This window comes from Triticum aestivum, chromosome 7A (genome assembly GCF_018294505.1).
Source record: "Triticum aestivum cultivar Chinese Spring chromosome 7A, IWGSC CS RefSeq v2.1, whole genome shotgun sequence".
Taxonomy (NCBI): domain Eukaryota; kingdom Viridiplantae; phylum Streptophyta; class Magnoliopsida; order Poales; family Poaceae; genus Triticum; species Triticum aestivum.
The window spans coordinates 424203797-424217240 of record NC_057812.1 but is presented as its reverse complement, the minus strand read 5'-3'; the positions used below and the strand labels follow the sequence as shown (position 1 = coordinate 424217240).

The 13444-nt window shown below is 43.7% G+C and overlaps 1 protein-coding gene across 1 annotated transcript; it reads left to right on the top strand.

Moving 5' to 3' along the window:
• The first annotated feature begins 3104 nt into the window (after nucleotides 1-3104).
• On the top strand, nucleotides 3105-4079 carry LOC123152483 (extensin-like). Its single transcript, XM_044572012.1, has 2 exons — nucleotides 3105-3478; nucleotides 3551-4079. The coding sequence occupies exons 1-2, from the start codon at nucleotides 3119-3121 to the stop codon at nucleotides 3716-3718; spliced, it is 528 nt and encodes a 175-aa protein (XP_044427947.1). The 5' UTR covers nucleotides 3105-3118; the 3' UTR covers nucleotides 3719-4079.
• Nucleotides 4080-13444: the final 9365 nt, after the last annotated feature.

Here is a 13444-nt window from a genome sequence, read left to right as displayed (position 1 = left end):
TTTAATGGAAACTGGTAAACACCACGTGAAAAAGATTACATTTTCTAAATTTTAAAATTTATTTAATCTGCAAATAATTTTTGAAATCCATAAATATATTTTAAATTTGGGAATATTTTCTAAAATTCACGTTTTTTTAATTTTGCAATATTTTTAAAATCCTTTGAACATCTTTTATTTAAACTAACCATTTATATAAGTGTTTTCGGAGATTGTGGGGTCACTTATCGCCCTTAGGTTGTGTGTTGTTTAGTTTTATTTCTGCCCGTGTGTTGCAATGGGAGAAAAACTAAATTGTATAGGCCCTAGTCTAATAGGCATGACTTTAGGACACATCTCTGCTCTCATTCCATGACCTCTATTTGAACAAAGCATCCTACACGTGTCACCGCCTATCCTTTTTCTGGCCTTCGCCGATCATGACTGAGTTGTCCATCTAGTCACATCATGTCTAGACATTGTCAATGTCAAGGGATGATCTTGACCACCTCACGACATATTTGTCGCTGAACCCTGGTAGGGAAAGGGGATGTTTAAACCTATCTCTCGAGCGGGAGATGATGGCCGCCCTCTGTGGGTCCCTCTTCGCACATGCTTCATACACCGTGTCTCATACTCTCACTCGCTCTGCACATGTCCCATCATGCCTGCTTCACATCACACATGCTTGCAACTAATATATTATTACACAAAAACACATTAAATGGCTATAAATAATGGAGTTGACAAAATATCGCTATCCTAGTCATGTTCATACACTAAAATGGCAAACCAATAACTCATTCATGGGAAATTCATTCACAACAACACCAATTTCATGATTCTTAAATAATTCTGATTTTTGGACCCTTAAATCAACCACAAAAAAAGTGCTTACTAGGAAAAAAATAGTGCTTACCGGACATACAAACTTTAGCGTTTCTTATTGAAGTGGGGCTAGATTGATAGCATTTGTTAGCCTTTGGCAAATCAAACACACTGGAAGTTCAACTCATTTCTATTGAAACCATTGCCATTGTGATTTTTAAAACTCCACAACATGGAAGATTCCAACCATGCGTTGCTACCCCTTAGAGAATGTAGATTTGCAAATAATATTTACAAAACAGTGATGAATTAGCAACTGAAGCTGGCAGAATGGGATCTCTCCTTGTACTTAGACAAGAGAAACACTAAAGCGTCATTGGTAAAATATGAATCAATGCATGTGTCAGATCCTTCTCAAGTTTCACCTTTTCCTGCTCTTCCAGTGAGCAAAAAGGCATGTGCATTTGCATCAGAGTAACAAAATTACAACCTTTAAATCAAGCTAAGACCTATAAATCGAGCTAAGACCTATAAATCGAGCTAAGACCTATAATGATTATTAATAATGTAGTCCCACCTGATTCTCCTATACATATCATGTTAACTGAGTAACGGTGCACATATGCAAATATATAATATGAAAATTTAACCAACAAATAATAATACAGTCTTGCATTTTACGAAATGTTAAAAAATAGCATAAATCATAGCTGATAACAATATAATAAATTCTTGTGAATGATAGTTTGGCAGTACATGAGAACCTGAGATTGTATTTACTCGTGGCACAATAAAATCCCTCGAAAGAATATTTCTGAAAAAAATTACATACTATGCACAATCATATGGAAAAGGATCACTCAACATCACCAGCGTGCTAGCAAAAATGCATGAGGAGAAAAATCTGAAAATAAGTAAATTATTTGAAAGAACTTTTCCCCGTTGTTTAACAAATGAGAACAATCATGGTGACATATTAGAGCTTATTCAGGACATCTAATACTTTTACTAAAGAAAGTGGTACATGTTTCAACAAACTTGTTAAATTATGCCTACACATTTTGCATACCATTATGTGTGTCATCTCGACCTACAATGCTCGGCGAGGATAAGCAGGCCTACCACAAAGTCTGCGGCGGTGGCCGTGAGAGCGACGATCAAGTTGTCCATGGTGCAGCCCTGAGCTATAGAACACGCTCACAACTTTGCCGCCTCCACTGGAGAGGGTGCGGCAGTAGCCGCTTGGAGGGTATAGACGTGCTCGTCGCACGGGATTACCTGGGGAAGTAATGGTCCGAGGAGGTGCGTGCCCCATCCACCGCCTGAAGGAATGTACATGAAAAGATTTAATTATCCAGGACTGAGCTTTCACGACAAAACATTGTGAAGTGAGCAGGAGCACTAAACAGGGTGATCATCTCACCTTGATGCAACAACTTGGGCCAGATTGGTAGCACTTCGGTACGTACCATTGACTACGATCCTATGCGAGTCAATCTCGTGCCATCCAACTTGAATGATCAAGGCACCCTATCATCCAACGAACACACAATACCTAACCAAACAAAATTAAATCTCTCCATCAGTGTTCTTACCCGTCATGTCCGCCAGGCCAGTTCAGGTTGGGCTTTCACTTTCACGTGAGGCAGCATGGCCCTCCCTACAGAGAATCATGCTTCCGCATTGGTCAGACAATGACGGCCGGGGTGTGACGCCCCGAGACCGTTGCGCCAGGTGTCTTCCAGTTATTCGTTGTCGTTGCTGTGTTGCATCTTGCCATGTCATCATGTGCATTGCATCATCATGTTTTCAAAACTTGCATCCGTCCGGGTTCCCCAGTTTCGTCCGTCGTCCGTTCTGAGCCCAGACACACTTGCACGCGCCCGCGGCATGTCCGAAATATTATTTTATAAGTGGCTGAAAAATGTTCTCGGAATGGGATGAGAGTTGGCGTGCGGTCTTGTTATAGTGTAGGTAAACCGCCTGCCAAGTTTCATCGCAATCGGAGTTCGTTTGATGCCCTAACGAATAAATATAGCGGCAATAGTAGCCGGTCTAACGTCGGACGTTTTCGGTCTCCGGAAACAGTCGCCGGGCCTCCCTCTCTTCTCTTCTCTCAGTTCGAGACCGTCTACACAGCCCACTTCCACTCATCCTGCAGCCCACCTACTCCATCCTCGTGACCGGAGCCATCTGATCGCGATCGGAGGGTCCGAAACCCCCCTAAACCCCCCTAACCCTAGAACCTGCCCTATATAAACCTTCTCCCCTTCCATTTTGGGTAGCTACCTGCCCCTCCTCCTAAATTTCTATGCCCCCAATCATCTTCCAGCCGCCTCCCACCTCCTCTCCTCGAATTCCGGCGCCGGCCAACCCCTCAAGTGCCACTTGGCGCCGCTCAACTGGCCAGCCGCCGTGGGTCAGGCGCTCCCCACCTCTCCCGTGGTGCCACGTCGCCCAACCACCTCCTCCCACCGCTGTGGCCCTGCCAGGCCCATCCGCAGCCCATCCCGGGCCGAGATGGGCCCGAGCCGCCACCGCCCGGGATCCCTTGCCTGCTCCAGCATGCGCGCCGCCGCCTCCGATCCGGATCGGGAGAGCCCCGATCCCCTCCCTCGTGTTCCTGCCGTCTCCGCCGCCTGGCCTCCCGCCGGTGACCACCGCCGCCATGGTGAGCCCCGACCTCGCCGTCCTTCTTCTCCCTGGCTACCGAGCTCATCTCTCTCTCCCTCCCGTTCTGCAGGATGCCATGGTGCCGCCGGAGTTTGCCGCTGACGCCAGGAACGGAGAGTCAGCTCCAGATCCGGCCACTGGAGCTCGGCCTCAGCCTCCTCCTTGCCTCCTCGACCCCCCGGCGACCCGCCTTGCCAAGCCGCCGCTACCACCATTGCCCTGCTCAGGCTCGAGCTGAACAACGGTTCGATCCCCTGCATCCCCTGCTTCGTGGTCGCGTTGACCAAGGCCCAACCTACCCTTGGCCCATCCGCGCAGACCTAGCAGCCGCACCAGATCCACTAGGCCAGCCGGCCTGCTAAGGCCCGCGGTGTGCAGCCCAGTTCTTCTTAGATTCAGCCCATAGCTGTTTTTTTCTGTGCACTGCGAATTTGTCTATTATTCCAGAGATGACTGTTTTACAGGAAAGTCCCTATTCTTCATGCATTTAATAACTTCACAACTGTGCATCGGATTAAAATGTTTTATATATGAAACTTGCTTAGAATTTTGTCTAGATTCATAATATCCAACTTTCATCCATGTTCAAAATGTTTAAAAGGCTGTTTGTTTAAATTTGCTCCTATGTCATGCTTAAATGCTTTAATTCATAACTAAATAACCGTAACTCCGAATTTAATAAACTTTATATGTAAATGGGGTAGAATTTTGCCTAGTTTAACATGGTGACATTGCTTTGCATGTTTAACAACTCTAAAATATGGTTTAGGACAGAACAGCACCAAATCTAAAATATGCATATGGGGATTTAGCGGAATTGTTGTTCGTTGTTTCCGGCCTCATTTAAACTTGCCTAGATAGGTAGTTTTGTTTTGCTTCACCCCTTGCCATGCTAAACAACATTGAATATTGTTGAGTACCTAAACGAGAGAGAACTAAATAATTAATGTGGTGTTCCGTCAATATGTAACTCCATTGCATAATGAGCTCCACTTAATTTGTAGTATTGTTTGTGCACTTTGCCATGCCATGCTTCATTAAACCGGACATGCATCATACTCGATTGTGCATCATGCCATGTTGATGTGTTGGTTATTTACTATGTTGTTTGCTTCTTTCCGGTGTTGCTTCTTCGGGTTGGTTCCGATAACGTCGCGTTTGTGAGGATCCGTTCGACTACGTCCGGTTGTCTTCTTCATGGACTCGTTCTTCTTCCTTGCGGGATTTCAGGCAAGATGACCATACCCTCGAAATCACTTCTATCTTTGCTTGCTAGTTGCTCGCTCTTTTGCTATGCCTATGCTGCGATACCTACCACTTGCTTATCATGCCTCCCATATGGTTGAACCAAGCCTCTAACCCACCTTGTCCTAGCAAACCGTTGATTGGCTATGTTACCGCTTCGCTCAGCCCTTCTTATAGCGTTGTTAGTTGCAGGTGAAGATTGAAGTTTGTTCCTTGTTGGAACATGGAGATGTTGTTCCTTGTTGGAACATGTTTACTTGTTGGGATATCACTATATATCTTATTTAATTAATGCATCTATATACTTGGTAAAGGGTGGAAGGCTCGGCCTTATGCCTGGTGTTTTTTCCACTCTTGCCGCCCTAGTTTCCGTCATATCGGTGTTATGTTCCCGGATTTTGCGTTCTTTACGCGGTTGGGCTATTATAGGAACCCCTTGACAGTTCGCCTTGAGTAAAACTCTTCCAGCAATGCCCAACATTGGTTTTATCATTTGCCACCTAGCCTTTTCTTTTCCCTTGGGAGTCGCGCTCCTGAGGGTCATCTTTATTTAACCCCCCCGGGCCAGTGCTCCTCTGAGTGTTGGTCCAACCTGTCAGCTGCCGGTGGCCACCAGGGGCAACTCTGGGCTGGCCAACCCGTACCTAAGACAATCTGAGTGTGCCCTGAGAAAGAGATATGTGCAGCTCCTATCGGGATTTGTCGGCACATTCGGGCAGTGTTGCTAGTTTAGTTTTACCTTGTCGAAATGTCTTGTAACCGGGATTCCGAGTCTGATCGGGTCTTCCCGCTAGAAGGAATATCCTTCGTTGACCGTGAGAGCTTGTGATGGGCTAAGTTGGGACACCCCTGCAGGGTTTTGAACTTTCGAAAGCCGTGCCCGCGATTATGGGCAGATAGGAATTTGTTAACGTCCGGTTGTAGAAAACCTGAAGTTGACATTATTTAAAATACATCAACCGCGTGTGTAACCGTGATGGTCTCTTCTCGGCGGAGTCCGGGAAGTGAACACGGTGTTGGAGTTATGCTTGACGTAGGTTGTTATAGGATCACTTCTTGATCATAGTTCTTCGTTCGTGCTTTGCCTTCTCTTCTCGCTCTCTTTTGCGAACAGGTTAGCCACCATATATGCTATTCGCTTGCTACAACTCCACCTCATACCTTTACCTTACCCATAAGCTTAAATAGTTTTGATCGCGAGGGTGCAAGATTGTTGAGTCCCCGTGACTCACAGATACTTCCAAACAGATACTTCCAAAACCAGCTTGCAGGTGCCGTTGAACCGTGCAGATGACGCAACCGAGCTCAAGGAGGAGCTCGATGAAGATCTTGTCCTTTGTGTTGTTTTTGTTCTAGTTGATCAGTAGTGAAACCCAGTTGGGGTCGATCAGGGACCTTGTCGCATTTGGGGTTCTTCTTTTATTTTGGTTCCGTAGTCGGACCTTGATTGTATTTGGATGTTATAATGCTTTATTCATGTAATTGTGTGAAGTGGCGATTGTAAGCCAACTATGTATCTTTTTCCCCTATTGTATTACATGGGTTGTGTGAAGATTACCTCACTTACGACATTGCTTTCAATGCGGTTATGCCTCTAAGTCGTGTTCGACACGTGGGAGATATAGCCGCATCGAGGGCGTTACACGGGGCTGCACCTAAAGTACCGATATTAAGATGGACCATACTTGCAGAGCTCGATGCACCGTTCTGTTCTTTAGGAGCCGTGGCCGATCCAAAATTTCAGCCGCCATCGCTGCCTTCTTTTTGTTCATGAGGGAGATTTGGCAATCGACATGATGGGCAGGCCGGGTCACTTGGCCAGAGGCTAGTGTTGGTTCTGGAACCACGGTCGATGGTGGAAGCACGCGTGGTGCGGGGCTCCTCTCTTGCTCTGCTTTGATGCTCAGACTCGACGTAGACAGATCAACCTATCGTCGATGTGGCCGATACAGCCGTGAAGAGAAGTAGGCCGACAGGCTATGTGTCGCCCGACAAAGAGCAGGAAGACGATGGCCTTGATGCCACCACGCATGCCTCCACCTCAGTGTCATTCTCCCAACACGGAGATAGCGGATTCCAACGCTTTTTGTCGAGGCCTCGAGGGCATCCATCGTCAGCACCGGCGCTTCGCTCATCCTATTCGCCCGTTAGGCAGTTGCATGAAGATCGAGCTTGATCATCTAGTGCCCCTCGCCCTCCCTCTCCTTCAGATTCACTGTGAACTCGATTCGCTGATTGGCGATTAGTGCGAAGGTTTTCGGCGGCGAGGCGGGCAGCGAGGTTTGTCAGGCTATGGCTGATTGCCGCGGCTTCATGCTTGGCCCGACCAACATTGCAGGGTCCATCAAAGCCACTTTGAACACGTATGTGCAAACTGTTCGTCAGGAATCCTCCTGTTGGTCTCGTATATATATGGAAACACAAGACATCTGATTTCATTGGGATTTTGATCTGGAGTCTCTTATTATCACACCTATTTTGTCTTTTTTTTTTCTTTCCAATGAAGGGTGCCAGTTTCCAAAAACTGCTATTTGAGCCCAACGCGACCGGGTACGTTTCGTTTTTCGATTCCTTTGCACGTACCTGAAACAAAAACCAAGATCGAGGGGATAAACACGTTTTTTTCCTAGTACGAGAGTACAAAAAAAGGAAGATGACGGTGAACCCACAGAGTCAATCTGTGCTTTATTATTATAGGGAGAGATTTCTTTATCTTTTTCTTGCACATTTTAATTCACGAGCACTTACTAATATTTATGTATATTAAAATACAAAATAGTTTATAATTTTCCTGCAATTTTTTAATTCATTTTTTGTAGATTCATTGATATTTGTTAAAGCGCACTATCATTGATATTTGCAAACATTTTTTGAAATCCATAAATATATTTTAAATCCATGAATCTTTTCTAAAGTCATGGGTTTTAAAATTCGTAATAACTTTTAAAATCCTTGAACATCTTTTAGTTCAAGTAAAATTTTAAATATAAAAAATGATAGCCAAATTTTCCTAGCTAGTAGTGGGGCAAGCGAAAAAAAGTTAGCTAAGTGTTTAAACAACCACCGGCTGGCACCGAGTATGAAACGTGTAAAGACACCAACAACCACATATGAAACAACTCCACTATCTTTCAGAACCAATATTGTTTTCAGCAACAACCTGACACGATATACAAACGAAACACACACCGTCAGAACATATCTATACTTACTAAAGACAAGAATGTTTGCAAGGAATTGAACTCGTGACCTCCTTGTCATGTAACTATTGTGCTACCTTTTCACAAAAAAAGAAAAAAAACTATTGTGCTACCAGCTGAGCTATCTGAGTTTTTTCTTTAGAAGCAAAGGTTGTTTCAACTATTAATTAGTCCCACCTCGCCCCTTACATCCGATTCCCCTAATTTATATAGGCTTTTAAGGTCTCCGAGTATCAAGGAGCCATCTCGAAAATCAATGAGTGAAGGGTTAAAACTGAGTTCGAGTGGTCCAGAGATGATTTCAACCGATGTTGCAACATGCAACCGACGGGCAGAGAGAGAAACAAGGAAGACAATGATTTGAGAAGGAATTGAGACAGGATAATAAGGAAAGTAGTCCATCGCCTGCCTCAACATGACAAAGAAATAAGGAAGCTAATTTGGAAAGAAATTGAGACAGGGAAATAAGGAAAGCAGTCCATGCCTGTGAATTTAACCTCAACGTTGGGAGCACCCTTGCTGGATTATAACATGCACATTGCGAATTACACGGTGACTTCAATTAAAACGGGATTATAGGCCTCTATATATGTCTGGAGCTTTACCTCCCCTAATCAATACCATTGCATTTTGATCAATTCTTTCTACTATAAGCCGGTTATCCCTAATTGTGGTGTTTACTCCTTTTTTGTAAAAACATTATGATGTTTACTCATTAGGGAAGCACGACCCACAAGTCAGACAATGCATAACCTTCTTCATGTTAAGGATATTTGACTATACTTATTGTTTCTTTTAAGAAACTATAATAATTGAATTAGGAGTGCCGGAGTGTGATGAATTTTTATTACGTTGCAATGCATGACATTGATGTGCTTTTTAATTTTTAATACTCCTGATGTTCTTTGTACTGTAATGATGTTATAAATAGATCAAACATTTTTCCATAAAGGAATGTTGCCAATTAGATCAATCCTATACCTAAATAGTTGATTCCCACTAACTCCAATTCTCTCAACATGCAATTATGCATCTCATCATGTCACAATGCATGGGAAAACAGTACTATGCATGCTACTCATATTCAATATCCATTAACTTCAATTATCTCAATATGCAACTAAGTCACCCCATCATGCCACCATTGAAAGAAAAATACCCATATATATCAACAAGTATTATGCAGGCTACTCGGATCAAGAAATATTCTACGACTTTAGAATAAATCAAATATAGTAAATATGTATTTTAATTTCAATTACATATTGTTTGTTTAACTACTGATGTTTCTTAAAATCATTTTCGCTGAAATACTTGCATCCAATTCCCACAACAACGCGAGGTATTTACTCTGAATGATACCCCATGTCCTAAGCTCCACGTCGTGATCCTTAAATGATGCACCGTTGTCCGGTGAAATAGTTCCTCGATCCGGTTCATAAGATTATTTTTTTCGTTACAACGCACGATTATTTGTGCTAGTTTTTCTCTAAACCGTATATATATATATATATATATATATATATATATATATATACTCCTAATGGAGCAGTTGGTAGTCTCGCTTTCAGGTTTTTTTTGTCTCACCTTTTTTGGTTTTTTTGGCACCTCGTCCCACCTCACACTAAGCCGCCATGAACCGAAAAAACCGCGTACCGAAGCCCCCACCCGCCCCCACGCACTCGAGGGCCTAACCTCCGATCGCACCCAAGACAATCGAGCGAAAAAAAATCTACGAAAATTAACCAGCGAAAAAAACCTAATGTAGGAGTTGGTAGTCCGGTCCGGTTTATTTTCAACACTTTCCTAATGACAAAAGACCACGGATCTAACTTTCCTACCTTAGCTAAATCAAAGAATCTCTCTCATTAATGTAATTTGCTTTAGAAAACAAATAATAGATTCTTTCCTACCTTAGCCAAATCAACAGATTTCTTCCATTAATGCAATTTGCTTTAGCAAACAAATAATAGATTCTTTCCTATCTTAGCCATATCAACGGATCTCTCTCATTAATGCAATTTGCTTTAGGAAACAAATAATAGATTTTCAGGAAACAAATAATCTCTAATCTCTAATTCTCTAATAATAATAATAATAATAATAATAATAATAATAATAATAATAATAATAATAATAATAATATATAATATAATATAATACCTAAAAGAAACGCAGCGTTCCATTTCTCGTCTTACGTCGTCGAACCCTTCGTCGCGCCTCCCTCCCGTGCGCTGTTGGTTTTCCCTGCGTACGTTCCACCCCAAACGTGATTCATTCTTCTTAATTACGTGGTCCCACCCCCATGCGATCCGGCGGAAGAACCAGCAAAACTATCATACCCACACAAGCAAGCAACGAAAAATCCACGCAAGCCGTGTCTCCTCCTCCCTGTTCAAACCCTAGCCGCCCCTTCCCAGTTGACGCCGCTAGCGAGTAGCGCGTAGCACATGCACCAGTGCGGCCCTTCCACGGTCCCCCTTGACCTCGCAATGAAACAGCTTGTCGGCATCGACGATGAGTCGGTGCGTCCGGTGTCGATTCCTGTGGATGGGTCAAGCAGGACAGGGGGCGGTGGATCCGGGAATAGCCATGAAGTCTCCTTCGATGCGCGCCCAATATTGTCTCAAGTGCATGGGTCGATCCTGGACGGCGGGCGATGGATCAGGGATGTACATAGCAGCTTTCACCTACGCAAACGACTGACTACTCAACCTCCTCTCGGCGGTGGCAGCGGCCAGGTCTGGTTAGCTACCATTTATCTTTAATACATGCCATGAAAGGCGATCAAGAGGAGCAATCATAAGCAGCGAGGTGTTCCAGGGCTACGAACGCTAATACTGCGACTCTGCATCTGCGAGGTGTTCGCCAAGATCGCCACCCTCTCTTCCCGTGCCTATTTCTATTCGCTGTTGTTGGTTTCGTCTTACATGGTGAGATCTAAGCAGACAAGATGAAGCAGAGGCTCTCTGAGATCCAGTCCGATGTGCAGGATATTGAATCGCTGGTAAATACTAGATTGTGTTTCATGATTTGATCATCCATTCCGCTGCCTTACATACTGTCTTTGGGACACTATAAGAACTAGGCATGTGATTTTGGCAGGTGGAGGCTTCATTTTGGGTGTAGGTGAATGTGTGATTTCTGGAAGCTCTGTATATTAACTTCATGATCTGCTCTTGATTCCTTATTGGGGACTAGATTTGAAGATTTGCCAGCTACACCATCTAAAAATCAGGCTGCTGATCCGGGTACATTGCTACTCGGTCTTGCGTTCAATTGAAGTTTTCTGAGATCAACTCTTCTGAAACTTCAAAACGAGTAGTCCTCATATTTTGAGGTTGCTACTTGCACATTATTCATCTTTCTATCAATTTTGTTCCATTATTTTGCACTCTATCATCCAATTTGATTGCATGGTATAAGGTGCGATGGTGGCGTGGGCGCCGCACGGGGTAGGAGCAGTGCCCTGCATAGGCCAGCCCATGCCGGGAGCTAGCATCGCGCCAACGCCTCCATGAACGCCGCCATGACGCGTTGCATGGTTTCGCTGTCGGGTGTGACCCCAACATCGCGATGTGTGCTCAAGTATGTCGTTTGTGGTTTCAAGCCGCCTGGTGGCCACCGTGGCATCGTGGCTAAACAAGAGGTTGGTGATGAAGAGCCTGCGCTCGTCCAGGCGGATATGGTGGAGCATCCAGGACGATGTGGACGCGGCTGCAGCCGTGGCCGGATGGAGAAGCCTTAGGTCCTGGTAGATTATCTACTGATGGCATAATCCTCCAGAGCTACAATAGCCAGAAAGATGCCTTGCCGTGGGGAAGCCTTGCTACTGGAAGCGCCATCAGTGATCTGATTTGAAGAGTCCAACAAGAGGTCAATGGAATTCTCATCTCCAATATGTTCGCATTCTAACATGTCCTTGTTGATTCAGCTGTTAAATTGTACATTGTGTCACAGTTCACTTGTTTTCACCTTTTTTCGTACTACTATGCACTGGAATGTCCATGTTTGCTAATTTGCAGATTGAATTGTTTTGATAAAATATGCTAATATATGCCACTTCTTTCTGAAAGGTATCCTGAACTCTTAACTGCATTGCTCCGGTGATAACTTTTTCTTATTGTTGCCATTTTGTGTTCCGGTCAAGATTTTATTCTTTCACAGACATTAGAAGTCTAGAATTGGGATAAAAATAAATAAAGTTTGGAATAAGCTAGAATCTTAATAATCTCCAATATCTGCTCCACATGTGTGGAATCAATGATCCAGATATATATACTCGGATTGATGCTGCCATGCCCAATAAGAATCTTCATGTAAATAAATCGAAGGATTCTCTACTGATGAATAGGGAGCTGCACCAAACATCATATGGTCTTTTCATTTTCGTGGTAAGACTGGACTGACCTCAAGACTTAAGTATCTCGGAACGATGCTTTTCCTGCGTAGTTTTCAACATGCTATTACATGGTCTATTAAGTGCGTGTGAAGATTCTTGAATTTACCCTGACATTATGGAACCTTTGTGCTGAAACAATTAAATATGTTAATCTATAATGATAGCAATGAAGACACGCAGTTCCGTTATCAGTACAGTGCAGATGGTCATGTGGCCATTATGGCCTATCTTCAGTATTGTGGTTAACATTGACAGGATTAGTGTAATCTTCGAAACGACATGTTCCATTTTCCCTATGTATTTTTTTGTTCAGATGCCCTACTATTGTTTTATTGACTGCAGGCAATCTATTTTGTATGGTATGATTTTGTTTGTTGGAGAGATATTAGCTGCCCCTTTTCCACCTGTTAGTAAGTTTTGTAGCAGACTTCTTAGTTGATATTATAGACGTTCTAAGGTAGACATGGTATTTTCAGTTAGACTGATTTCTTGTATTTTATCCACTGTTATAGGAGTTTGTTACCTTTGTTTTTTGATCGAAAATTAAATGTTCATGCATTGTCGAAGTTTGTGAAGTAGAATTAATAACCTTCTGGTTATTGATCAATATATATATCTTGGATGTCCCATAGCAACGCAAGGGCATTCAACTATCCTTGAAAAACAAGAACTGTCAAACCGCTCAAGAACCTGCCAGGTCAAGCCTCTCCCTCCGCTGTTTGGCACTGCATACCCCCTCTCCCCCGAATACGGCGACAGGGAAGATCCGGTCCATCGAGAGAGACTGATGCTGTCGACCATTGATGTCGCATGGGAGATATGCGACAGTGGAAATAGGGATGGCAATGGGTCGGGTTTGGGGCGGGTGGAGCTGGTCCAAATCCAACCCATGAGCCATCTTCCTACCCTCTGCCCATCCCCCAAATTATCCATGGGCACAACTTGTGCCCATGCCCAAACCCGCTGGATACCCACATACCCATGAAGCTCCATGGGCATAGAAAAGTCAACATAAAGCCTTCCCAGAGATCAAATTAACTCATCATCATTCACTCGCAAATGGCAACATAAGCTACATGCATAAGTATGCAACAAGTAATACGATTAGTCCTTAAGT